Below are 26325 nucleotides of genomic sequence, written 5' to 3'. Positions count from 1 at the left end.
GAAAATACAATGAGTTATGTCTGTGGATATATTAATTGGTTTACTCTAACGGTCTTACATTCAACAAATAGGCAATATTAAGGAATATGTTGAGTTAAATGTGGGACTTTCATAAAATCAAAGATTTTTATTGTAGGAAAAGCTTTTGGAACAATCTATTAATGTACTCTCTTCATCTGAAGAGATGGGAACCTGTGAATGAATAAGATAAACCTATTTGCCAAGATGGGTTTAAAGGAGTGTAGTGACTATCAGAATTTGATGCCATCCAGAAGAATCCCTGAAAATCGTGAGCTAGAGATGAAGACAGAATTTGCCAAGTAAATGAAGCCAAAGCTAAGGCTGAGGCCAAGAGTAAACTCAAGAATGGAGATGAAAGCCAAAGTTACAGCTGACACAGTTCAATGTAATTTATTTGTGGGGCCTGAGCATTATAGTTCTACTTTACTTTGTGACCCGAGAGCAGGGGCAAAAAAGTGAGAAGCAAAAGTGATACTGGGTTGGGGCTTAGTGCAGTCTGTTACTGAACAAGAAGGAAGTGGGGCCTATGGCTGTAGAAGCACAGTATGAATGACTTGCCTCAGTCAGTGGGGAACCTCTAATATAACCAGCATCTTCCTCTTCTCAGATCTTGCCCAGTGAGTGCAGATCTGGCTCAGTTTGAACTGTGCCCAAAGCACAGGCCTTTGTAGACTAAAGATTTGTGGTTGCTTCCTGATTCTGCTACTAACTAGCTATGTAATCAGAAGCAAGTTATGCAGACCCTTGGGTTCCTCATGCACAAAGGACAGGTAATAATACTCACCTCACAAATATGTTGTGAAAATTAAGCTGCCAAGAATGTAGCACTAAGTACCTAGCCCCCAGTAAATACTCAAAATGTGGCTGCAAATTATTCCATAGGTCTCGTCTTCTAATGAGATGTAAACAGGATATGTAAGGAGATACAATCTGTCTTGAAGGATCAGATTATTACTATAAAAACGATGGTATAATATATGCCCATCCAGATATTCTCTAGAATTCTCTGTAATGAATCAGATCATTATCTCAGCTTACCTCCCACTATGTAGAAAAGTTAAAAAGCCATCAAACTTGGTAGGGAACGTATATACGTTCTGTAATAATCCTGAAGGAGATAGCCTGGGGGGGACCTTGAATGCCATCTTAAGACGCCATATTTTTAAAGCTCATTGAACACCATTCTTTCCCATTGAGTTTACACGGCACCAGAGCTTCTTCCCACACAGTTGCTACCTTTCAGGGCAGAGTACGGAGGGCAGCTCTAACTACCACTGAACCAATGCCTTCCTCCTGGGTTGTCCATACAGCAGAACAGTTTCAGTCTGATTACTGATAAAGCAGAACTAAAACAGGAAATCAATAGTCAGACATAATGTCAACTATTCTCATCCTTAAACACCTGAAAAGGAAGCAGAAGTGCCATTTTGTTTCACTCACAACTACATAGATAGTATAATCTATTTTTTAAGATTGTTGTAAGTATAGTAGGTCTACAGAGATTTTTTAAAAAAGATTTTATTTATTTATTTGACAGAGAGAGACAGTTAGAGCAGGAACACAAGCAGGGGGAGTGGGAGAGGGAGAGCAGGCTTCCTGCCAAAGAGGGAGCCCGATGTGGGACTCGATCCCAGGACCCTGGGATCATGACCTGAGCCGAAGGCAGAGGCTTAATGACTGAGCCACCCAGGCGCCCTACAGAGATGTTTTAATTAAAGTGTAAATCAGATCATTAAAGCATCTAGAAACTTCACTGGGTCCTAAAGTAAAATATTTTAAAACAAAAAAGAGTTGAAAAAATAGTTTTTTTAAACTACTTTCTTTCAGTCTGACCCTCCTTACCCAGCCCAAATATCTTTTCTGAGTAACACTATAACCCCCAAATTCCTTCTGGAATCCCCTTCTGGAATTTGGCTAGGTGGGAACATTCTTTATTAAAGGTTGTCTATTATGCCTGAGATGTCTACGCTGAAAGGACCAACTTGGAACACTGAAGGTTGCTGAGAGCCCGCTCTGGCACTAGGGAAACACAGCTGCTCCCATGAGAACCCACAACCAGTTTGCAGTGCCCCACACTGGCAGTTCGTGGCTCTATTTGAGATATTTAGGTTGTAACACCTTGGGTGTGGCTTGTATAACCCAGAGCTATTCCCATCGTCCAGAAATCACACAACTGGTTTTCATCAGTGGTAGAGAACCAAGATTGTTACTAGGTGTTGCTTTATGTTTTTCTTCTTTGACTCAGGCAACTGTCCCATTTTAGCAAAATATGAATGCCACAAATTATGGAGGAGAAAACTTAATACCATTCCTCCACCACTACAAAATGGAATAGATTATTAAAAACGTAATAAAGATGTTAGAACTCTTGGAGGCCAATATAGACTCTCTAAGAATAAGTCAGAATGAATTAACCTTCCTTCCTTTTTGGTCATGATTTCTAGGCTGTGCCTGGCCTCAAATACATGATGCATCTGAATTTCAACAAAGCATTTAGTAATCAACTAAAATACAGTAATAATGAATTTGCCTGGACCCATACAGGCACTAGTATTTGAAAGAAAATATCACTGCCACATAGTTCTAGGATCATTCCAAAGCCATATTAGAAAAGGAACTCTCAGTTTGAGCAATAAGAAAATGGGTGTCATTAGTGAAAAATTCCTCTTTTCTATTGAGTTTTGGAATATACTTTTGAAAGTTGAAACCATCATTTAGAAAGTACACAGTGGGTGGAGAGTAATGTGTTAAGTAGATAGGTGGAGAGCGCTTAATTCTTTGTAAGAATTACTATGAAAAATGATACTTTCTTCTTGGGAATCATGCTTACAAAAGAGTTTGTAACTGTTTTGCTAAATAAATGCAGCTTTGAGCTGTAGAAGAACTACATACAGAACAGTGGTAAGGAGAGGGATTAACATCATCGGCTAAAGAGCCAGAGTGTCACTTCCTACCTAAGTGATTTGGGGACAAGTTAATTTACCTCGATGCCTCAATCTTCTCATCTATAGAATGGAGTTAATGAAGAACTTAGCTCCTAGACATGTAAGGATTTAATGAATTAATGAACATAGAGTGCCAGAAGAGTGTCCAGCTAAGCCCTGTATGAAGCAGTGGATATCCATCATCTTAGTAATCTCCATATGTGATAACCAATGAAGTAATATGGTCATTAGCCCCATTTTACACACGAGAAAACTGAGGCTCAGAGAGGTTAAATACCGTGCCCAAGGTCACTCAGGTAGCAATGCCTAAGCCAAAATTTGAACTGAGATCTCTCCAACCAGAAGCTAGACTCTTGACACCATAACCATCCACTGTAAAGTAACCATTGGCTCCCGGGAACAAGGCTGCAACCCATCCTAAGACCTGGATGCATCAGAGCGGGGCTACCAGCAAGAGTGGCCTCATTGATTCCCCAAGTGTTAGATGGAACTCCTTGAATCCCTGCTGCTAAGACCATCATTAGTCCCAGGACCAAGACGAAGTTGTTCCAGCAGTCAGGAGAGAAGAGATATAGAAGCTCAGAACCAAGGAGTGTGCAGGAACACCACACAGGCAAAGTAGTCCTCAGCATTCATTTAACAGGGATGATCAGTGGAGGTCACAGGGTCCATGACATGGGATACTCTCCCACCCTTGACCCCAAGTGGAGGGTCAGTGAGCTGTCACTGTAGCAGTGATAAAGCATGGGCAGGTCCTAGGCTATGCATCTGCCTTTACTCAAATGTCCGTTAGTTACAAAGACTGATATTCCTTGGTGCTGTGGCCAGTTTCTCAAACAGAACTCCCTGGAACCGTCTCAGATCTGGGCCACAGCATCCTCCGTCTCATTCTGATAATGTTCAAGGAGGTAGAATTAATTCAGCCAAGTAGATCTGCAACATTTCACTAGGTGGGGCTGTCAGCTATGTCCCTCAAACAAAAACCCTGTTCAATTACAGAGAAGCAAGTTTCCATATTGCAGAATTTCTCCCCTCAAATTCCACAGTCACATATGAGCAGAAAAATGACTGTCCTAAGATCTATAAACTCTGTATACCCACATATAACTCCATTTGCAACAGTGGGTTAAGCAGTCTGTTGAGGTTACGTAAGTGCTACTGGATAGCAGGAGCAGTGTCCACAATAGACAGGCATCCAGACATTGCCATCTGTAAATGTCCCCTCAATAGCTTCATTGCTGACTGGGCCAAACCCTCAATGAGAAGCAGGCAGGCAGTGGCTAGGCATACAGACCTGTATGCCTATTGGGCAGTGCCTGACTGAGCACCGTTACTCTACCATCCACTGCCTTCCAATGAGTGCTCTGGAGCGGGGGGCAGGGGGTCTCAATTCTCAACGCATGTCTATTTGGAGGCAGACATCCCACTGTTGGGCTATGTGGTCCAGTGGCAAGCTGGATCTGAGGGTGCATTTATAGAAATGTCTCTCCTGAGACACTCAGGATACCCCAACATGAAAGGGCTACAAAAAGACTCAATATGCTCTAGTAAGCCAGACAGAAGATTCAAAACCAGTCCTAAGAACAAGAGGTTTGAGTTGTCAGAGAGTGAAGTCAGCAGCTCAAGATGAGAAAAGGGGACAGAAGGTCAAACAAACAAGTCTGAGGCCAGTCTGAGTGGGCACAGGAGGAGGGGAGGGCTCCTGCCCAAGCCCAACTTTTACTCCAATGTCCTGAGCCTGACTCCATTTAAAAAAAGTCAGGTGTGGAGGAGGCAGAGCTCCGTATACCCTGGCTTCTTTATAAGTCCTCATAGCCACGAAAACAGGTATGCTCACCCAAGACTTCACCCATCACATTCTGACCCTGTCACAACAACAACTCTTTATCACCAAACTCCATTTTGGAGAACCTTTACATATTTAAAAATTCTGAGTTAGTGTACTTTTAGGATTGTAAAACCACTAAAAGCCAGATGAAATTTTCCCTAATAGAAACATTTTTTTTCAAATTACCTCGTAACACTCAGGTACTATAACCGTACCCAACTATTCACATGATACCATTGAAGAATGAATTTGGCAGTGGACACTTGGGAAAGTCCTAGATAAAATGATCTCCTTGAATAGGGACAGTTGTTTGTTTGTTTGTTTGTTTGTTTCTTTAAACAACGCTTTTATTCCAACAACTCGCCACCAGAAATGCACTATCTGACAACAAGGCTTTTTGCGAATCAGAGTAACATTTGTGTCCCCTACGATATTGCTGAGCTGGCTTGTGCAGAGTGTCTGCATCACAAAAGCATCTCATTAAAAGGCTTATCTTCCTTGGTAGAAGCCAGCAACCCATTTGTTTTCCATTTTGACTGTCTACACAAGTGCTTCTCATACACGTAAGGGCAATAAATCCCCAAAGCCTGAAAAAAATGCAATGCTCTTGCTGCTGTGCATTTTTATGGCCATCGTGGAGAAAACAACTTATTTCCATATTCATTGATTCATTTGGAGCCCAGCGTGCCAGTGGGACTCTTAGGAGATTGAACCAAATGTCTTCAAGTAATTTCAGGCTTCAATTGGCATAGGACACTTCCATAAACAGACATAACTCTAATTCTGGATTCCTGAAGGAAAAGTAGGAGCAGCGTGACCAAAAACAAATAGGTTAGGACTCACTAGGATTCACAGTCTTCCCAGAGTGATCCACATAAATAAAAAGCCGGTCCCTCCTATGACTCGTCCCCTGAGGATCCCAAGATCCTAGACTTCTGTTCTGCTGGGCACGCAAGAGAAAACAGATGGGCGTGGGTGACCATTGCACAAAAAGGCCCTTCTGGGAGTCATAGAGAAAGAAATGTGTCCGTACAGCACTGTGAGATGAGACTGTCCACCAGCTGTCTGTTCTTCAGTCTCGGGGTTTTTTGATCACTCCCGAGGAAGGAAGGATATGTCTGCTGTCCAGTCCAAAATTGAGGGTGAGCCATGGTGTGAAGTGGAAGAGAGAGTCAGAAGATTCTCAGACTAGTAACCACCCATGTGTTATGTGTCTGGACATTCTGTTGTCTGTCACTCTGACACGACACCAGGGCATGCTGAAGTCAGGCTTGCTGTGAGAGTTGAAGCATTACCATCCTTCATGAAACCACTGTATCACTTCATTCAAGTGGCTGAAAAATTCTTACTTGGTCATATTATTTCTCCTTTCCCCAGTGAAGGAAGCAGCATGTATTCAGGAACACATTAGCTACTTTCAATATACTCGAACTCTTTGGTGTCATGTAAATCCAACCAAGAGTTAACTCATCAGCGAAAAGAGTTTAATATCCCTTTTCTTTCTACACATTTATGTTCCATCCATCTGCCCAAGACGGTACAATCACTGGCTTGTTCTCGTGTTTATTACATGACCCAGATATTATCACAGCAAAGCAGAAAAATCTATGGAACCTATCAAATCAAGATAACAGGTGCTGATGCACACAAGCAGAGCTGGTTTTACTTTGGCTTAGTGACAGGGGGACCCGTGTGGGAATTCCGGGATTGCTAATGTGCTGGAATTCTGCAATTCATCTACTTCATTCCAGCCATACTGGTTTCCCTCCCACACTTTGCTTTGACATACATGCTCTTCATCATTGACTTGTTCAAAAACATTTACTAAGTACCTTCTTTGTACAAGGCAAAATACTAAGTTTCAGAAACGCAAAGCAAGTTGAGAAGAAGTTCTCACCTTGAATGAGCCATGGCTGTTTGCAGACATGCAAATCGATAAAAATGGGCCTTCATCAAAGAACCCGAGGCTGTGCCAAAGGAGTGGAAGGAGTAAATATTCTCCCTGAAAGAACCAGGGCAGGACTCTGAGGATGTGGACTTGGCACCAGCTCTCTCTGAGATGCCCTGCCTTCAAGGACCTACTGGGAAGAGAACAGATGGATACATACCTCTGACACAAAGCAGTACTGGGAACTGCCATTAGAGATATAAGAACAAAGTACTGAGACGGTTCAAACTCGAGGTGTATCCACTGGGGAGATCAAAGAAAGTGACATTTGCAACAAGGCTTAAAAGATGAGAGGGTCTGTGCGAGCAGAGATGTGAGATCAGGTTAGAGGGATGTGAGCAAGCAAAGAACGGGATGTGCGCAGGGAGTTGGAGCACAGCTCATGGCAGAGAATAGTGGGAGATAAGCCTTGGAAGCCAAGTTGAGGCAGGATTATAGAGAGCTTGGAAGCAGATAAAAGTGATGTGTGCTTGGACAGGCAGATAATCTCTGTTCTCCATGATCCCAAATTGTGAATCGTGATTTAAGGAAAAGCTTATTCCCCTTGGAATACAAATGTGCTGTATTAATGTCCACCTTAAAACAAAAAAAAACTGAACTAAAACTAAAACAAACAAAAAAACTGCATTGACCTCACATCTTTTTTCAGCTACTGTTCCTTTCTCTATTCTCCTTTCCCAAAACTCCTTGAAAGAATTGTTGATATCCTATTTTCTCTTGAACCCACTCTGGTCACAGTTTTGCCCCATCTTCCACCAGAACAACTCCCATCAAGGTCACTCATGCGCTCCACACTACCCAATCCGGTGGTCAAGGCTCAGTGTTCATTGTCCTTGACCTACCAGAGACCTTTGGCACGGTTGATTGCCCTTGGTTTCTTTGGGGGGTAAGGCGGGGAGAGGGAGAGGGAAAGAGAGAGAATCTTAAGCAGGCTCCACGCCCAGTGTAGAGCCCGATGCAGGGCTCAATCTCCTGACCTGAGCCGAAATCAAGAGTCAGACACTTAACTGAGTCACCCAGGTGCCCCAGCCTTACTTTCTTATGTCACTGTACTGACTGAATTCTTAAGTCACTGAAAAGGCTTGGCTTCTTTATGGCTTCTTGACTTCTCCCCAAACTCTAAATGTCAAAATGTTCCAGGACTTCATCCTTTAACCCCCTTCTCTAACTTCACTCGTTTCCTTAGTGTCCTAATCCAGTCATAAAGCTCTAAATACCATCTATAGATATGCTGATAACCCCCAAGTTAATAATCACTCTTTATTTACCTGATCAATTTCTCAGGATTGTGTTTTCAGCAAACAACCTTTAGGAATGAGGTAACTGCTCCCCCATCCCACCCCAACAAAGAGTAGGCTTGCTTCCCCTTGCTGTAAAAGTAGCTCAATGCTCCTCACCTGTAATGGAACCCATTACATATGCAGGGGTCCATCATGGCCCAAGGGGAATGCAGCAGAGATATGAAGCTCATGCTGGCTGCTGAGCACTTTGTCTCTGACCCAGCATCCATGAAACAGTAACAGGCTAACTTGTTAGCTTATAGAAGAAAATCCCAAACCCTGCACAATTCTTGATATTAGGTAGCTATGCTTTCTTTGATAAGCAACTTAACACCTTAACCCAAATAAATTATATATAGAAGGTCTCTACTTGCAAACACTTGACTTAATGACTTTCATAAGGATAACGCTCTACACAGAATGAAGTGTGTCAGGTTCTCCCTGCCTCCTATTGATGGCTTTGGCCAAGACCTTTATAGAATCATTTTGGATTTGAGGAAAAATCGACTAACAAAGAACATTTTAGAGCCTGGCACTATGCAGAGAAACTTCCGGCATTCCTTAAGGAATCTCTTAAACTTTAATGTTTAAATCTTGATGTGAATGCTGGGAAATTTAGGAAGGTAGTTGGGGAGTTATTTTTGATCAAGGATCCTTTTAGCTTCCCTCAAGGCCACTGATTCTTTCACCCTAAGCCAGGGTCTGCACAAGCTCTTCTGAGTTCCTTAGATGATCTTTTCCATCCATCTGTGGCACCTGAAAGTGATCCCTTAAGACGTTCATGCTTTTAGAGATGACTCATATCTCTGATTCATTCTTACTAAGATCCACAACTAGCAGGACACACAGTCAGTGGCTATCGTCCTAATTTCTACGTGTGTGAAACCAAATCCTGCCAATCCTTATACAGGGCCTGCAGGCCAAAACCAGTCAATCGCCTAGACAAATCCTACTTGGAAAAACTACTCAATCTCTTACACAAGAAGTGGTGTTGGCATCTAGTCTTATGCCATTTGCATTCATTTACCATATCAAAAAAGATGGAATTTATGTGGTCAGAATTTACAGTACATAGGAAAAAATCATTTAAACGTTCTATATAGAGATGGATGGATTTAATGGAAGAGAAGTGTCTTTAAAATTACTGACTCCTTCAAAACTTTATTAAAAGCAGACACAATTGGGACTATCCTGGTATTATTTACTTTGCATGTTATTCCATCTCTTGGAGATAAGCAGAAAGCCACAGTGTGGGGACTATTTCAACTCATATTCTGGGAAACCAAGAACTACACAACACTCAGCCATCAACAAATTGGTGATTAACATGATGTCTAGACAGGTTCCCATGAGAATAACATTATTAATTAAGCAGCAGTTTGGTTAATCACGATAGCAAAAGTAATTTTTCGAATAAATATTTTATTAGTGTGCCCATCAATAAAGCAAAAGTAAAAGGATATATGTTAATTCATTTGTTATAATATTGAGATTAAGGCTGGCAATTTCTGTTTGAGGGCCTAGAGAAAGAGCTAATGTTTCTAGTATGGCATGCCTTTATCTTACTGTTTCCAGCAAATGGTACCATATATTTCAATTACCTAGCCAAAATTCCTTTCTTGTCATCTATCAAGGTATTATTAAGCTCCATTAGTGAATAATTGAATTTGACAAATTTTCTGTTGCTATACATTCATCTGTTCTTTTAAAACTGGGTATCTCCCATTTCATCAGTAACAAAAATTTCACTGAATGAGGAAAGATAGTGAGCTGTAACTATAATTAAGACCCCGATCTTACTTTCCATCAGTCAAAAGACTCATTGGGAAAAGAAGTAAATATATTGGCCAGTTCTCTTCAGTACATAGATAGTAAATCTCTCCAGAAAACACAGTTAACCCAATATTTCTAGCATAATCCATAGCCCTAAAACTACAAGGAAGAAATATAAGATGATAAAACTTAAGTAAAAAAAATATATTTCTGAAAAAATTATTCAGGTGAGCTTGCTCTCTTTTATCTCTATAAAAGAACATCTGTGGAACCTTCCAGGTTGGCGAACACTTAGGGATTTGGGAAAAGTGGTGCACTCGAGAGGCCATGGAAGCTCTGCACTTTTTCCCCACAACTTGCCCTATGCGTTGCTTCCACCTGGCTATTCCTGAATTATATATATCCTTTTATAATAAACCAGTAATCTAGCAGAAGGCCACAAGTTATATAAGTACACGAAGAACACCTTTAGTGCAGTGAAAGTGATGCATGAAAGCTCAAAGCAAATGTCAGAAAGCCTACAGGAGATCTACAGCAGTGAGTGGGACCGTCAAGAGAATCCCATGACCACTGTAGGGCATAATGACCTCCTTCAGGAAGACTACAAAGAGAAATGAGCTGACCAGGTTTTGAGGACCATGGAAAACTATGTAGCCCCATTCAGCGATATGAAGGAAAGAATCACTAAATGGGTTGGAAACTCACAAACAGTGACAGTGCCCAGCACCACCTGGAGGTGATGCCGTATGCCGAGAAGAAAGATGGGGGCAGTATGGCCAAGGCTGAGGAAGAGTTCATCAAAGCCCAGACTGTGTTTAAAGATCTGAACCAGGAACCGCTAAAGGAACTGCTTATTCTTTATAATAGTCTTATTGGCTGTGACCATCTTCCAAAACATCTCCAAGTTGAGGGACATCTTCTACAAGGAAATGAGCAAACTTAACCACAATTCCTACGAGGTGATGAGCAAACTGGAAAAACAACATTCCAATGGTCTTGGTGCAGGGACCATCAAGCAGCAACAGATACTCTTTGGTCATCTCTTCCTTGGTTTGAACATCTATGGTTTCTAGCCCTCTGAGCTCACCAGTCCCTCCGCATTTTCCTGAAAGAGTGAGAGGAAATCAGTCTCAGCAAGTGAAGAAGAGCTAGCACCTGAACCCGCCCAGTTTAAAGAGTCTGGAAGTGAATTCCAAATTCAGGTTCTTAATCTGCGGGCTAGTCACAAACCCTATGTAGATTGTTCTCTGCACTGGGAACTTCAGTCTTTGACACTGGGACTATCGAAAAAGTTTCCTTTCCAAATGTTATTTTATAAGGGTGAGGAGGGGAGAGACTTTAACAACAGAGAGGAAAGTAAGAACATAGACTGTATAATCACTATTTAGCTATCTATTTTTATCAAAGTACTCAGAGTAATTTTTTTAAAGATTTTATTTATTTATGTGACAGAGAGTGACACAGAGAGAAAGGGAACACAAGCAGGGGGAGTGGGAGAGGGAGAAGCATGCCTCCCGCAGAGCAGGGAGCCCGATGCGGGGCTCGATCCCAGGACCCTGAGATCATGACCTGAGCCGAAGGCATATGCTTAACGACTGAGCCACCCAGGCGCCCCCTCAGAGTAATTTTAGACTAGATGAGATGCGTTGACAATTTCGTCCTCCCGGAATTGCGGTGTCTCCGGCTCCGTAAAATAAGAATTGCCTTCTCAGTATGATAAGTACAGAAAACAATATGAAATGCTGGAAAGACTACACTCTGGCACCTGCATTTATTCAACCACTAGTATCCAAAGTATAAATGATCTCTTCAATGTCATGATATGATTAATGACCTCAAAGTTAATGTGTTTTCTTAGGATATAATTAACAAAACAATTTCGTATTTAAATAGAATTTATATTCTCAGAACATTTCAAATAATTAAGTAGATGATTGGTATTTAGTTTACAATTAACATATTTTGATGCATTTTATGGCTATTAAATCTTAAAATAGTTGTAGTAATAATGAGTGTTGCTATAAATTTCTCTCTAAATAGTCCAAACTTAAAAATATCTGAATATTTTCTCTGATATAATCTGAGTCACCTCTGAATAATCGGAGGTGACTTTAAAGCATGAGAACTGTAAATCCCAAGTCAAAATCTAAGTCAAATATCTAGAAAATGTTTCCCATTCCTGTGTACTCTTTTAGAAAGCTATTGCACTAAGTAGTAATAGAAAGGTTTACTTTAAAATCACAGCTATTATTTAAAAAAAAAAGATTTTTTTTCCTATTAAGATTCATAGGCTTCATTACTATGTATTCTTTATCTTTATTTATTGGATTATATAGGCTTTTCAATTCTGGACATTTGACATCAATTCTTAAAGTACTTTTTTTCTCCTTTGCAGTTGGTTGGTTTTGTGTATGCCTGTTATGTGATCAGTATTTTCATGGAAGAAGAAGACACCTGTAAGTACTGTTATAGCTACCTGTGGGTTTATTTCAGATGACATATAGCTTCCAAAGCTAATCATTACAGGGCTGTGAAAGCTTTCATAGTTGGAATTTAAAATGACTGAATGCAACATGGTAAAGTTACAATCAAACGTTTGCAAACAGAACTGCATCCAAAGAAGATGGCACTAAGGATGGAAACTCTCAGTCCCGGCTGTGTGTGTGGATGCCCAGAGATGTGGAGGTCTACAGAGTGCTGTCATACCATGTCTTAGCAACTTTTCTTCAGAGATCTAAACATAATGTTGAATAGAATATCAGGGATTGTTTTAGCCATGATCAATCCCACGTATGCTACTGCAGAATTTCGAAATCTGACTAACAACAATGACATCAATACAGTACATCATAGCAAGAATTATATGAATGTAAATTACGTAAAATGCTCCACAAAACTAAAAATGACAACCTTCCGGGTGAGATGTAAAAAAAATTTTAAAAAAGAAATGCTGAAAATAACTAATGAGATGCTAAAAAGCTAAGTAGTCGTGTTGGAGCCGAATACTACCAAAGAAATAAAAGACAGATAGGACCTGAAGTTATGTGGGCAGAGATTTAGCAACATATGCCAAAGCCTGGCATTTATTGAGTGCCTGCTGATGTATAAGGCACATCTTGGTGCAACTGTTATGAGCTCATGTGATACCAAAGAAAATTTTAATTTATTTTTAAAAAAATAAATCATTATTAGATAAACAAATCACACCCAGCCATCTCATGCAGGTATATCATTGCCAATTACTGTCTGGGTTATAAAGTTGACCCTTTAAAAAAATGAGGGTGAGTGTCCAGCTAGCCATGATAACTTCTTTCTAGAACACAACTCCAAAGGGGTCTGATGAATGCTTCCCACCAAATAGATGCAGTCACAGTACATGAGCTGGAGTCCAGTTGACAATGAGACAATGACAATTTATTGAACCAGCTGGAAGAAATACGGGAACCTGAGATTAAACTCTTAGGTAGTGAAAATGTGTGAACATACTGCATTCTACCTTTTACGCTGGCTTAGGGGTATTTTTTTTAAAAAATACTAGATGAACCAGAAAGTTTCTGACATTTCAAAAGTGCCGTGGTAATGACAGCATTTCCCAGTATGAGGTTAACGTCAGAACGTATATTTTCAGGCATTCCATTAGTAGCTCCCCAATCTGACAAAGTTAATGCACAGAAAATCAGCAGCATGCTTCCAACTCACAGCTGAGATAGGCTGCACCTCCAAAAACATGAGACCTAAAGGAAATTATTAGAATGAATACCTCCAACAACAACAAAAAAATACACTGCCTGATAAATCCCAGCTGAATCCCTTATAAAGTAAGTTTGAGGAGGTACCAAATGTGCCTGTTTCTTGTCCTCCTTACTAAACTTGGAGGCTCTCAGATGATGCTCATGCTCCATCCTCCCTTACTGTGTGAGAAAAGGCAGATTAATCAATAGTGTTTTCTCTATTAGAATAAATAAAGGACTTTTCCTTGAGGCTTGTAATTTTAGGCAAAACTTGGAAATGCAAAAGAAAATGCTCATCTTCACTGGGTAAATGATTTTGACCTTTATCAGCCTTCTTTTAAAGTAATAATGTTGGTGGATATGGATTATATTGCTACTGGCAGATATTGTAGTTCCACCGACTTTGGTGTCTTTAATTAGCTTAAGTTTCTCTATAGAAATCTCTGAATCAGCTATTTGAAGGCTCATCAAACTGGCATTCAAGCAGCTGCTAGAAGCCTATGCTATTAATGGTTTAATTCCAGTGTTTGTCATGAGGGCCATACATTAAGTTACCAAGAGACATCTGGATATAGTAGTTGTGTTACCATCAATTCAAACAAAACTAAGAGCCAGAAAAAGTTTTGGGTGGGGGCCCAAAACAAAATAAATATGCCCTAGACTGACTTGACACAATGATCTACTGGAAGAAAGACGACAGGGAAAAGCAATCATAAACCTTTTAGTCTGATTGTTCTCAAGTGCGTGTAATTTTACATTTTTTATTGAAAGAAGTAGAAATCAAAAGTGCAGTTATAATTAAATTGTCCCAGAGTCTTCAGAAGGCAGATGTGAGCAAAGAGAAATGTCTGGAAACCAATTGCGGTGATCTCATAGACTAGTACGATCTGTGCCAACACTGAGGTTTCAGGTGCAAAAATGAACTGCCCTTTGGATATGACATTACCCACCCGCAGTCGAAAAAGAGGTGTCTTTTGATGGGTTTTTCCAAAATGTAAACCCCCAGTAAGAAAGCATTACTGGTAGCTTTTCCGTTTGTCTAAGTATACTTCTGGAAAGCTGATTCTGAAAGGTAACTGCAAATATATAATTTAATGTCACAGTATTTTGGCAGATAATGTATCATTTATTATTTCAATTCCTATTCTAACTAATGAAAATCTCTGCATTATTCAGAATGCAAAGTTAAGCCTTGTTCTTGGACTGAAAGCTGTCTGCCAGCCTTAAAAATTAATAACAGCTACCGGCTGTCTCCTCTGCACTGCCTAAGTGGTTCTTTGGGACTAACATTTCAGTTGATGGACATCTCTGAAGGGTAAAAAATGCTTGGGGAAACATTTATTTCCAGGCACCATCTTCTTAGTTAGCTCTTGGCCTCTTCTGCTAACTATATTTCTTATAAAGCCTCTGATTGCAGGTCAAAGACAATGAAATAAAAAGCTCAAACAGGGAAGAATGCTGTTTGATGGGGTCAGAACTTCCCATCACTCATTCCAATGAAGAAGCCTATTTATATATCTCGTTTCATTTTTATTTCTTTTTTAAATAGCTATCAATCTCTACGAACACTTTTGTGAGACCAGGATATTTGGAATCTGTAATCGTAAAAACCTGTCGACATCTTGTTTGTGAATTATCTGCTGCTGAAAATGAACTTGTAGGCTTCTTACTACCTTGTCACACTTACGAAAAAGAATGTTTTTAATTCAGGGAAGTATGTAGGCAAGGCAAAAGATGCTGAAAAATAGTATTAACTTGTATAAATATTACCAGGCTTCCTGCGAGGATCTGTTGCTAACATGACGGCTTCTGATATTAGTTTGCAAATTACACCTGGGACATCTGTTTGGTCTCACAAAGGCCAGTCTTGGTTGCACACATTGAATAGTCGGAGAAAAGTGTATTGACAACCCTTAGAGTTAGTTTTTGAAAAAGAAATGAACCTTCCCCGGATGCAGAGTCAATAAATTACATTGAAAAGCTCGAAATGACTCTTTATGCAACCATTTGACCCTTGCTAGTATACTTTTGGGGAACTTCTCATTGGAAGGAAGCATGACTCTTGGAAAAACATTCCATACTCCACCGTCCTCGAGGCTTCCTGCAGGCTGGTGTGCAGGTCTTTGCCTGCCTGCCCATAAATTTCTTTTAATAGTATAAAGTGATATTACCATAGCAATGATGTGAATTGGAAATAAATAACCCTGTCTACCTTAAAAATAAAATAGTTATCAGCAAAATTTGTTTCTTCGGGAATAGCAGAGGAATTTCAATTTGGTTCAAGTAAATGATGGGGAACCACAGGCAAATCCAAAGAGACAAAGGGAAAGTCAGCTGGCAATAGGTTGCAGGAGGAAATTAGGGAGTGTTGTTTTAAACAAAAGTTCACTGGAGGACAAGAAAGCATACAAAGTTGCGGCGTTTCTCATTAGCCATTAAGTGTGGTTAGTGCATTGCTGGAGCAAGGAGGGATCTTCCTTCTTTTTCTTAAAAGTGGAAGATGAAATTCCTATGTGAAAAATGTCTTTCCTTGTCAAGATAATTCTTATCTTCCTTCTTCCTGCTGATTACACAACCTGGTACATGCATGAGAGCTCCCCTTCAGTGCTTTCCTGTTCCATTTTAAAGATTTATTGATTTTTGAGAGGGGGTGGGTGGGGTGGTGTCAGAGGGAGAGAGAGAGTCTCAAGGAGAGTCCCCGCTGAGCACGGAGCCCTCGGGCTTCATCTCACGACCCTGAGATCAGGACCTGAGCCCAAACCAAGAGTCAGAGGCTTAACCAGCTGTACCACCCGGGCACCCCTCTTTTTTTTTAAGATTTGTTTATTTGTTTAGTTTAGAAAGTGGGGGAGGGGCAGAGGGAGAGAGAGAGAGAGAGTCTCAAGCAGACTGCCTGCTGAGCACGGAGCCTGGTTCCATTTTAACTGAGGTTTCCTTTATTTATTTTCACAACCCCTATCTCCTCCTAAGAATTTACTAAAGAAGCTAATGGGAGGGCAATTGGGTAGTTTGGATGTTAACTTCCCAGCATCCCTTCCTGGCTCTGTAATGTGTTCAGAAACCTAGAGGAGAGTGACCCAAAGGTCAGGCACCAGGGGAAGGAGAGGAAGCAGGAGAGGATGGATGATCCTCAGAATAGAAAACTGTCCATTGGCTTGTGAGCCTTGCAACACACAGACATTTGAAATAGAGGGACAGGAGAATTTGCTGAGTCAGAAACAGAAACGCAGGTATGGTGCTTTAGTCATAGCTAACATTTCAAAGGAGTCAGAGCATCTGTCCAAGAAGCCATTAAGAATCTACTGATTCTCAAGATAAATTTCTTTGGGTCACTATATGGTGGGTTGCATCTAACTAACCTCACCACAGTTTAGATTTAGAGGCTGAAGCGTCTCCCCTAATTTGATGGGAAGACTTTATCAAGTAGCTACAGAAGTACTAGCTAATATTCTTATTAGAATAGATGATCTGTGAGGCCAGGATCTTTATTTTGTTCCCTGATTTAATCCTAAAGCCTAGAAAATGCCTTGCACAAGTATCCCATAAAGAAACGATTGCTGAATTTATATTGCTAGATTCTCTTCGCCTAGCAACTCATTTTTAAAAATGGATTTCAGGGGCGCCTGGGTGTCTCAGTTGGTTAAGCGACTGCCTTCGGCTCAGGTCATGATCCTGGAGTCCCAGGATTGAGTCCCGCATTGGGCTCCCTGCTCGGCGGGGAGTCTGCCTCTCCCTCTGACCCTATCCCCTCTGATGTGCTCTCTCTCTCTCATTCTCTCTCTCTCAAATAAATAAATAAAATCTTTAAAAAAAATAAAATAAAAATGGATTTCAGAACCCCAAGATTCTCAAATTTGATGAAATGATACTGCCTTACATTTAGAATTGAGTGAGATACCTGCTGCATTTACAAATATTTATGTTTGGTAAATGGCAATCCTGCATCTCTTTAACAAAACTGGATGGTTTTTAGTAATTTTGAAGGTCAAAATACAGGGAAATGGATTAAGCCTCCACCAAGCCACATCAGAGCAAGAGCTTGAGTTTGTCAATTCCTAGGCAAGGTATCACAGAGGGAAGAGGGACTTGGAACGTAGATGTACTCACAGAATGAATTCAACTACAAAACCTGGCCAAGGGAACAGACTCACTATCAAAAAGTTTGAACCAACAGGGTGGTGACCTCAGCCAGCGCTGCACATGGACAGGTCAGGCAGCACAGAAGAGGATCCTAGCTACAGTGCTATGGATCAGAGACAGAATTCCAGTCCTCGGGCGGGTTATTAAGACAGTCTCCTTAATGGATTCATTAATTAACTCAACAGTGAGAATCCTTTCCCAATGTATGCATATATCAAATCACCATGTATTAAACTTTAAATATATCACAATTTTATTAATCGATTATACCTCAATAAAGCTAAAAAAAAAAAAAGACAGTATCCTCTCAAGAAGAATATCATAAACGCCCAAATACCCAAACCAATAAATCAAGAAGGAACTCTCCACAGGGGCAAGATAGAGAAGCCCTTTTACTAGAAACAGCTCCAAAGTCAGCACTAAACTCACCATGAAGTAGAGCCTAGACTGTTGCCTATTTCACTAAATCAGGACTCTTATAATTCAGCCTAACTGGGGACTATCCACAGCCATCTTTTCTAATCTCCTCATCTCCAGCCACATCTGTTTTCCTAAATCCACCAAACTCTCAGAGAGGTCTCCTCCCTCTGTTGACTCACTAACCTACATACATCCTGCAGATCTTAGCTTAACTATCTCTTCCAAAATTTGGCCATTTTTCTCTCACTCTCTCCAGGCTAGATGAGGGCACCTGTGATATATTGTTAGATGCTTGCATTGCACACTGTACCTCTTCCTTGGAAACATTAAAAACATAACTGGAATTCTTCGATCATGATATCCCCAGGACCTAGCCCATTTCCTGACATAATGGACACTTTATACATTAGATAATGAGTGAGTGTTGAATGAGTAAGTATGAATAAATGGACTCAGAGAATATTTGGGATTTCCATCGGCAGAGATGAGGGAGAAAGGGTTTCCTTCTCTAATCTGTCTCCATGTATGTGAATGACCACTCCTGACACAGGCTAGAAACTTGGGCGGACTCCTTCATGCTTCCCTCACTTCCCACATGCAATCAATCACCAAATGAGACATTGTCACCTCCCTTCAAGTAACCAACAGCCCCCACATGTTTGTTTGTTTGTTTGTTTTTAAAGATTTATTTGAGAGAGAGAGTAAGGGGGGCGGGGCAGAGGGAGAAAGAAACTCAAGCAGACTGCGCACTCAGCTCGGAGCCCAACGTGGGGCTCAATCTCACAACCTGAGCAGAGATCACGACCTGAGCCGAAACCAAGAGTCAGATGCTCAGCTGACTGCACCGCCCAGGTGGTGCAGTCACCAACACACACACACGTTTTTTAACATTCTTCCCAGGGACACCTTCTTCCCCATACCTCAGTGGACCCTAAGCACATCTCTGAATCTGTGCTCAAGTTATGGTTTAATTAACTGCATTCCCCACTTATAGCTGGGGATCATGGCTTACTTACCCTAAGATCCCAAGACCTGGTTCAATATCTGGAACATCATAGGAAACCAATGTGTATTTGTCATGCATACATTTGTTATACACACCCCGACATTTTTACGTTATCTTTCATATCTCTTTCCTCAGACCTTACAAGCATTTAAATTACCCATTCCCCGCACGAGAGAAAAAAATCTCATTAATTCACAATAAAGTATAAATGGTTTGTGCACTTATATTCCCTAGAAATTTTCATTCGCTACTTGTCAGGAAGTTGATACCAGCAAGCAAAGAACACCTACTACCCCAGAGCAGGTTTTAATGTGCCATGTTTCCATTTGAAACGGGATGTTAGAAATTAAATGAAGGCGGTCCTAACTCTGCCAATATCTAGCTCCGTTCACATCAACAACTCGAATCACCTCTGAAGGGATCCCAAAGGCACTCTGGGCTCTAGTACTGCAGCTCTGTGGAAGATGTCCGTCCTGGGTGATTATCTCAAGGTGCAATCAAATGCATCACATTTTTTACATTCATTTACAAATGGTAAATACCAGCAGCTGTTGAAACCATCCTGATCTCTCTGCATCAGATTAATCGTCGATGGAGGGTGAAGCATAAGCTTCACCCCTTAAAGCAAGCCCTCTACGCAAATGCCTGTCGAGCTCTGGAAGGCACAGTCACATCTCTCTACAGGCCTGTTTCAGGCTGGAGCTGAGGTTGGAGCTTCCAGGTTCTCACTGTTACCCAGCAGCCTACTGTGCGTGGCATGCCCTTAAGTCGAGAAGGAAGAATGCGGGATCTGCCATCCAGATGATAGAGAATGGAAGATGAGGGATTTGGGAGCCAGATATGATTATGGAGGAGCAGAGTCAGAAGTAAAAAAAATCCACACCCTCCTGGCACCCTAAGTGCACAGTGAGAAAAAAAAAAATGGGCTGTAAGAATTGTATGTGGATCCTGTGCAATGGTTTTGTTCTGGATTATTAGTAGGAAAATTTAGGAGCCCAGGGGAAAGAGCAACTGACAGCGTTCTGATGGGGCTTCCCGTCTCCATTTTAATTCTAAATTCAGTATCCTTACCCCAATGCTTCTCAGTGAGTACCTTGATCCCTCCTTTCTCTCCATCTGTTCCTAAACTGTCCCTACGCTTAGAGAACTACAGGGCCGCATCCACTGGCCCCGATGCATCTTCACAATGTCACCTGTGAGCACGCTTCTCACCCATTCCAAGTCGGCACCTTCTCCAGGTCCCTTAAAAATGCAGTCTTCAAGCTCCCTACCCTCACTTTCAGGGATGAGGAAATGAAGTCCGGAGAGGTGATGTGATTCCCAGCACCTTTGTCCTCCTCTGCCCAACACTCTCAGCACGAAGACTCTGCCACTAAGACTCTGTCACAAAGAAAACGAAAGCCAAATAGGCAGGAGTCCCTAGAAATTCCTGGAGTCTCTCTCCCATTAGGACTGTCTATATTTACCCATGATTATTTTCTTCCTGATAGAAAAAGAGGGCTTCATTCCCTCCCACATAGTCAGGCACTCTTTCCATTAATTATTCCTTCTCTCTCTCTCTCTTACTCTCTCATTCTCCCCAGCCCCCTCATCTATAACTCTCTCTTTTTCTCCCCTCTCCCTGCCCAGTTTCTTCTTCTTGCTGGATCTTTTTCCTTAGCTTATGAATAAAGTCACAAAATTAAAAAAAAAAAAAACAACAGAAATTACCCTGACCTTACCCCCACACCTGGACAGCTAGCTTTCCCATCTCTCGTGCTTCTTTCCTCCATGTTCAGACTTTTCTACAAAGTAGTCCAGACTTACAGTGTTCCCTTTTTCACCTCCTATTCACGGTCAGGCCTGCTGTCCTACATTATTACCAAAAACGCTCACTCAGAGGCTGGCAATGATCTCTTAATTGTCAAATTCACTTAGATCTCATCAAGATTCATTATAATTGATGGCTTTGGTCACTGTTGACTACTCCCTCCTTGAAAATTTTCTCTTCTGGCTCTCCCATCTCTTGAGTTTTGCCAGACAGTTCCATCTCTTGAACAGCACTTATTTTACCAATTAAAAGTGACTTCTAATGTCCTTATGCAAATTAAGCAGATTTCTGATGCAGACACAGGTAACAAAGTTTGAGTTAGTACTTACCCTGGCTAGTTTTGGAGAGATGACTTATCATTTAGTCCTTAAATGTTAACCTGCCATCCCTAGTAAATAGCTTATACTCCCACAGTTACACCAAAGCATTTTAAGTAAGAGCAGACAATAAAACAGAGGCATTTTAAAGACCAACCAATAAAACAGATGTTTATCCCTTTTAGATAACAAAATGGCACATAATATTCTCAAGAGCTACATTCTTGGACCAAATATTTAAAGGAAATCTGATTTTATAATTCCTTTAAAGAAACGCCATAAAAGTAACCAACAATAAAGGGTGCATAAGGAATACTTATCTTCATGTGTTTTTACTAAGTACTTTAGTGAGTAAGAAAAAATTTAGTGTTCCTCCTGGGAGCAACATTTGGGACTGGAAACTAAGTGAGGTATTTGGGAGTGTTCCTATAACTTGGATGCCAGCATGAAAATAAAGTAGGAGAGCAGTAAGAGAATGTGTTTCTTCTTCTGAGTTGTATGAGGTGCAAAGTAAATTAATTCTAAATTATACCTAACCAGCCTTTTAGTTCTGTCCACATTTTTTTCTCATAGAAGGAAACAAGAGCGTGTTCTCTCTCTCTCTCTCTCTCTCTCTCTCTCTCTCTCTCAATCTATCTCTCTCCCTCTCTGTCTCTCTCTCATGTGCTCTTGCTCTTGCTCTCTCTCTTTAATTTTAAGAAGAGTAAAAAGTGTATCCAGAGAACCCCTTTCTTTGCCACATACAGTTCAATCAACTGCAAAGCTTGTAACATTTCCCAGCCCTTTTTTGTTACAGCTAGGTATAAGCTTGTGCCAGAGACTAGCCAGCTACTCACTAGGCCCGTTTGTTTGCTCTTCTCTTGGCACATAACTGGACTGCATCCTCCACCTTCCTGCAGTCAGGTGTCCCTTGACATTGAATTCGAGATCGTGGAAGGTGAACAAAAGGGATATGACCACTTCTAGACCTGGCCCCTAAACAATGTGGTTCTTCATGCTCTTCCTTTTTCTACCTGTAAGATACAAACATAGACGCTTTGGAAACCACGTGTTTAAAATGGTGCAGCTACATTGTTGAAGGGACTGGGGTCACTGAGTCATTTCTTGGAGGAGGAGAGTTGACCACCCAAATTGAGAAGAGGGTGATGAGTGCCTTTGAGGCACGAGGCGCTGAGGAGCAGCCCAGACGGTATGGTCAGGAAAAGGGTTCCCGGGGGTGGAGACCCTGAAGTAGAAACGGGCAGGAATTCCACCACCAAAGGGGGAGCGGAACATTGCAGGTATTCCACAAAATGCCAGTGCCTCCATTGTGCCCACAAGGGTCTCGTGGAGGAGACAGCCCTGAAGCTGAGACCTAAAGGATAAAAAGGAAGCTGTACATTCCTGGCAGAAGGGGTAGCAAGCGCTGAGAGAGTCACTTCCGGGAAGACGCTTCCAACCAAAGCAAAGGCTTTGACTTCAGGACTGGTTTCATACTGGACGCTCTCAAAGGTCAAAAGGCAATCTGGACTCCCCTGGTCGGCTGACTCTGAAAAGACTAGTGAATTAAAAGGTAGCTTGTATAAGGGACTTAGTTTTAAACCCTGTGTTGAGTGGGAAGGCTATGGGGAAAATGATGAAGAGCACACCATTTTTTTACAGTGGGAGAAAAAACAACACACAGCTTGGACTTCAGTTTTGTTTTCTTTTCCTTTGTTCTGTATTTGCCCCATTTTCTATTTATTCACCTACATGTTTATTTGGAAAAGTAAATTAAATCTGTTTTTTTTTTCTTACTTAAGGAAAACAAAGACTTTTAGTTGCTAGTCCTAAAGTTAAAGCCAATGTGTCATACTGACTGTACTTTCCTTCTGAGACAACAAAGATGCAAGAAAACAGGTGAAGGCCAAAGTTTCTTTAGGACTTCGTCACTGCATTTTCTGATGTCCATGAGGGAAGTTTTCTGTACAGGAGATTCTCTCTATATCGATTCAGGGTTTAAAATCACTGTGCAATTTATTAAAATGACAACACTTGTGGGACACCTGGGTGGTTCAGTCAGTTAAGTGTCTGCCTTTGGCTCAGGTCATGATCCCAGGGTCCTGGGATCGAGTCCCGCATCGGGCTCCTTGCTCAATAGGGGGCCTGCTTCTCCCTCTCCCTCTGCCTGCCGATCCCCCTGCTTGTTCTCTCTCTCTCTCTCTCTCTCTCTCTCTCTGACAAATAAATAAATAAAATATTTAAAGTGGCATTTTTAAAACCTGGTTTTTCCTAACCTCTAAATGCTACATAGAACTTTCACTATTCCATTTATAAATCTAGTACATTTAATAATACTTTTGGGGGAATTATTTCTATTTCTTTCTATAGTGGTAGAATATACATAATATAAAATTAACCATTTGAACATATTTACGTGTACAATTAAGTGGCAATATAATACATTCACAATGTTGTGCAACCATCCCCAATATCCATGTCCAGAACTTTTTCATCATATCAAGAGGAGCTCTAGGGGCGCCTGGGTGGCTCAGTTGGTTAAGTGACTGCCTTCAGCTCAGGTCATGATCCTGGAGTCCCGGGATTGAGTCCCGCATCAGGCTCCCTGCTCAGCGGGGAGTCTGCTTCTCCCTCTGACCTTCCCCCTCTCATGCTCTCTCTATCTCAGTCTCTCTCTCAAATAAATAAATAAAATCTTTAAAAAAAAAAAGAGGAGCTCTGTCCCCATAAATAATGACTCCTCACATCTCCCTCTCCCTGCAGCCTCTGGTAACCTCTATTCTGTCTCTCTGTGTTTACCTATTTACTTTCTGTCTCTGTGTATTTACCTATTCTAGGTACCTCATTTGGATGGAATCTTACAGTATTTGTCTTTTTGTGTCTGACTTATTTCATTTACCATCATGTTTTCAAGGTTTATTGTAGCATGTATCAGAATTTCATTCGTGTGTAAGGTTAAATAATCTTCCATTGGACTTTCAATTACTATTTGATCTACTTAAATTCAGTAGTCTAAATTCCTTTAAATAATCTGCTCCATTTACAGTTTAAACTAAAGCCCTTTAAACATTTAACCTACATTCATGAATTCATTATAATTACCATTCCTTTGAAGCCCTTCAAATATTCACCCTGATAAACAAAACACTCACTAGTTTTTGAACTGTTCCAACAAATCTAATAAATCTAATAAAATAAGCCTATACATCTACTGAATCTCAAATTTTCTTAACTATTACACAAATATAATAAGGTTTCCCCATGTCTTTCAACCTAAAATCACAAGTGTAAAATTAATTATCCAATTCAAAATTTGAATTGGTTTTACAGGGTGAATCTGCCAGACCTAATAGAATCTGTCTGATTATGTTAAGAATCACAAAGATTGTACATACCAAGTAAACACAGATGATCCCCATGATTACAAAATCCTAATCTGTACTTCATAAAAGAGTTTTAAAACTGTGGAATTGACTTCCTTTGCTATCTCTATAGTCAATTCCTAGTGTTAGCAATGCATTTCTCCAATAAATAAGCATCTCAAACAATTTAAGTTTGCTAACTGCTGAGGGATTTTCAGCTGGCAAGCAGGACCTAAATTCCACTAATGGATTTATGGGGCTTTTTTCTAATAGTTGGTAGAACAAGAAGAGATCTCATTCCATACCTTTCAAATGTGATTAGTTTAGCAGCCCACAATACCAGGACTCAGATGACATTAGATTTCAGGATACAGAAGATTTTGCTCCTATTAAGAGTCTCTTTTTGGTTGGTTTTATACACGCTAATTCTTTAAAATTTTTTAATGTCTTTCCGTGTGACTCAACAGACATCCACGTACTTCTTCCAAACATATCACCTGATGGAATTCTGTGTTCATTCTATATTCTAGGTGGGTTACCAGTTCTTGTAGACATTTAAATAACTTTAATTGGATTCTTCCATTCTCTCATATCTCCTCTTGTTCCAAGGTCACTGACCTGTCAAGATCCAAAAGTATTTATAGTCCAGACTCAGCACATTATTGTTTAATTTTAAAGCTTAATGAAGGTTAAATAGCTAATTCTTTATTGATTCATCCATTCAAGAAACAGTTATTGAAAGATTTCCGTGTGTTAGGCCACAGGGATACATAGATGAGTAAGGCTTGGTCCCTTTCCTAAGAGATTTTATGTTCTAATAAGTGAGCCAAACGTGTAAATAATTACAGAACAGTCAAGTGCAGATAATGATCTCTTTAAAGTAAATCACATGCACAGAAAAAATAAGCAGAGCTAATTGTGTCTCAGAGCACCAAACATGGCTACTCAGAGCATGTGAACGTGGTCTTAAATGAAGAATATTACATCACCAGGAAGGAAACAAAGAAAATACATCTTAAATATTGGGGAAAATATGTCAAAAAAGCTTGGGAAAACCACAGAATATTCAAGAAGGCCTAAGGAAAACCTGAATTACACAAGAAGTGGTGATTAATTGGGTATGTTCAGTTCACCAAGTGAATGGCGGGGTCAGCTTTAAGGGACCTTGAATTCTGTCTTACACCAGTGATTCAGAACCTATTTCATATTTCAGCACTCATAGAGAAAGCTAACATTTATAGGGCACCCTGTGGTAAATAAATTGCTTTTCTCCCAGCAAGAAATGACTGGCCCAGAATGCTAGCTACCCCAAGCTACACACACACACACACACACACACACACACACACACACGCATGCACGCGAGGAAATGAGGGAATTGATATCTCGTCACATCTGTACCTACTCAGGTCACACCAGTTGGGATGCTCTGCTAGATGATGTGGAGTCAATAAATGGGTTTAATCTTGGGAAGAATATGATCAGATTCAATTTTTTTGAACAGTAATTGAAAGAAAGAGGAAAGGATTTATAAAAAAGATCTCCAAAAAATGGCATTTTTTTGGATAGAGATTGTCCTGGACAAGGAGAAACAAAAGTAATAATAGAAGCCATCAAAAATAATAATATTCAAGGGGAAATGTCCAGAATTGTAGGAACAAACGATAAAAAGGAATTACAGAGAGTCTTCAAAGTTAACAGATATTTTTGACTTGATTGGCTAGATTTAAACGAAAATGATAAAAATTTATCGGGGGAAAAAACT

The 26325-nt window shown here is 40.6% G+C and overlaps 1 protein-coding gene across 1 annotated transcript in view; it reads left to right on the top strand.

Moving 5' to 3' along the window:
- NKAIN3 (sodium/potassium transporting ATPase interacting 3) overlaps positions 1–26325 on the top strand; it is a 267112-nt gene that overhangs the window by 229294 nt on the left and 11493 nt on the right. The window contains exon 5 of the mRNA XM_088022887.1: positions 12191–12251. Coding sequence (XP_087879013.1) covers positions 12191–12251 — 61 coding nt within the window. The remainder of the gene's footprint in view (positions 1–12190; positions 12252–26325) is intronic.

Source organism: Eumetopias jubatus, unplaced genomic scaffold (genome assembly GCF_037043125.1).
Source record: "Eumetopias jubatus isolate StellerSeaLion01/CBP00866 unplaced genomic scaffold, mEumJub1_p1.0 scaffold_4, whole genome shotgun sequence".
Lineage (NCBI taxonomy): Eukaryota > Metazoa > Chordata > Mammalia > Carnivora > Otariidae > Eumetopias > Eumetopias jubatus.
Note: the sequence above shows the minus strand (reverse complement) of the source record. Positions and strands in the feature narration are given on the sequence as shown.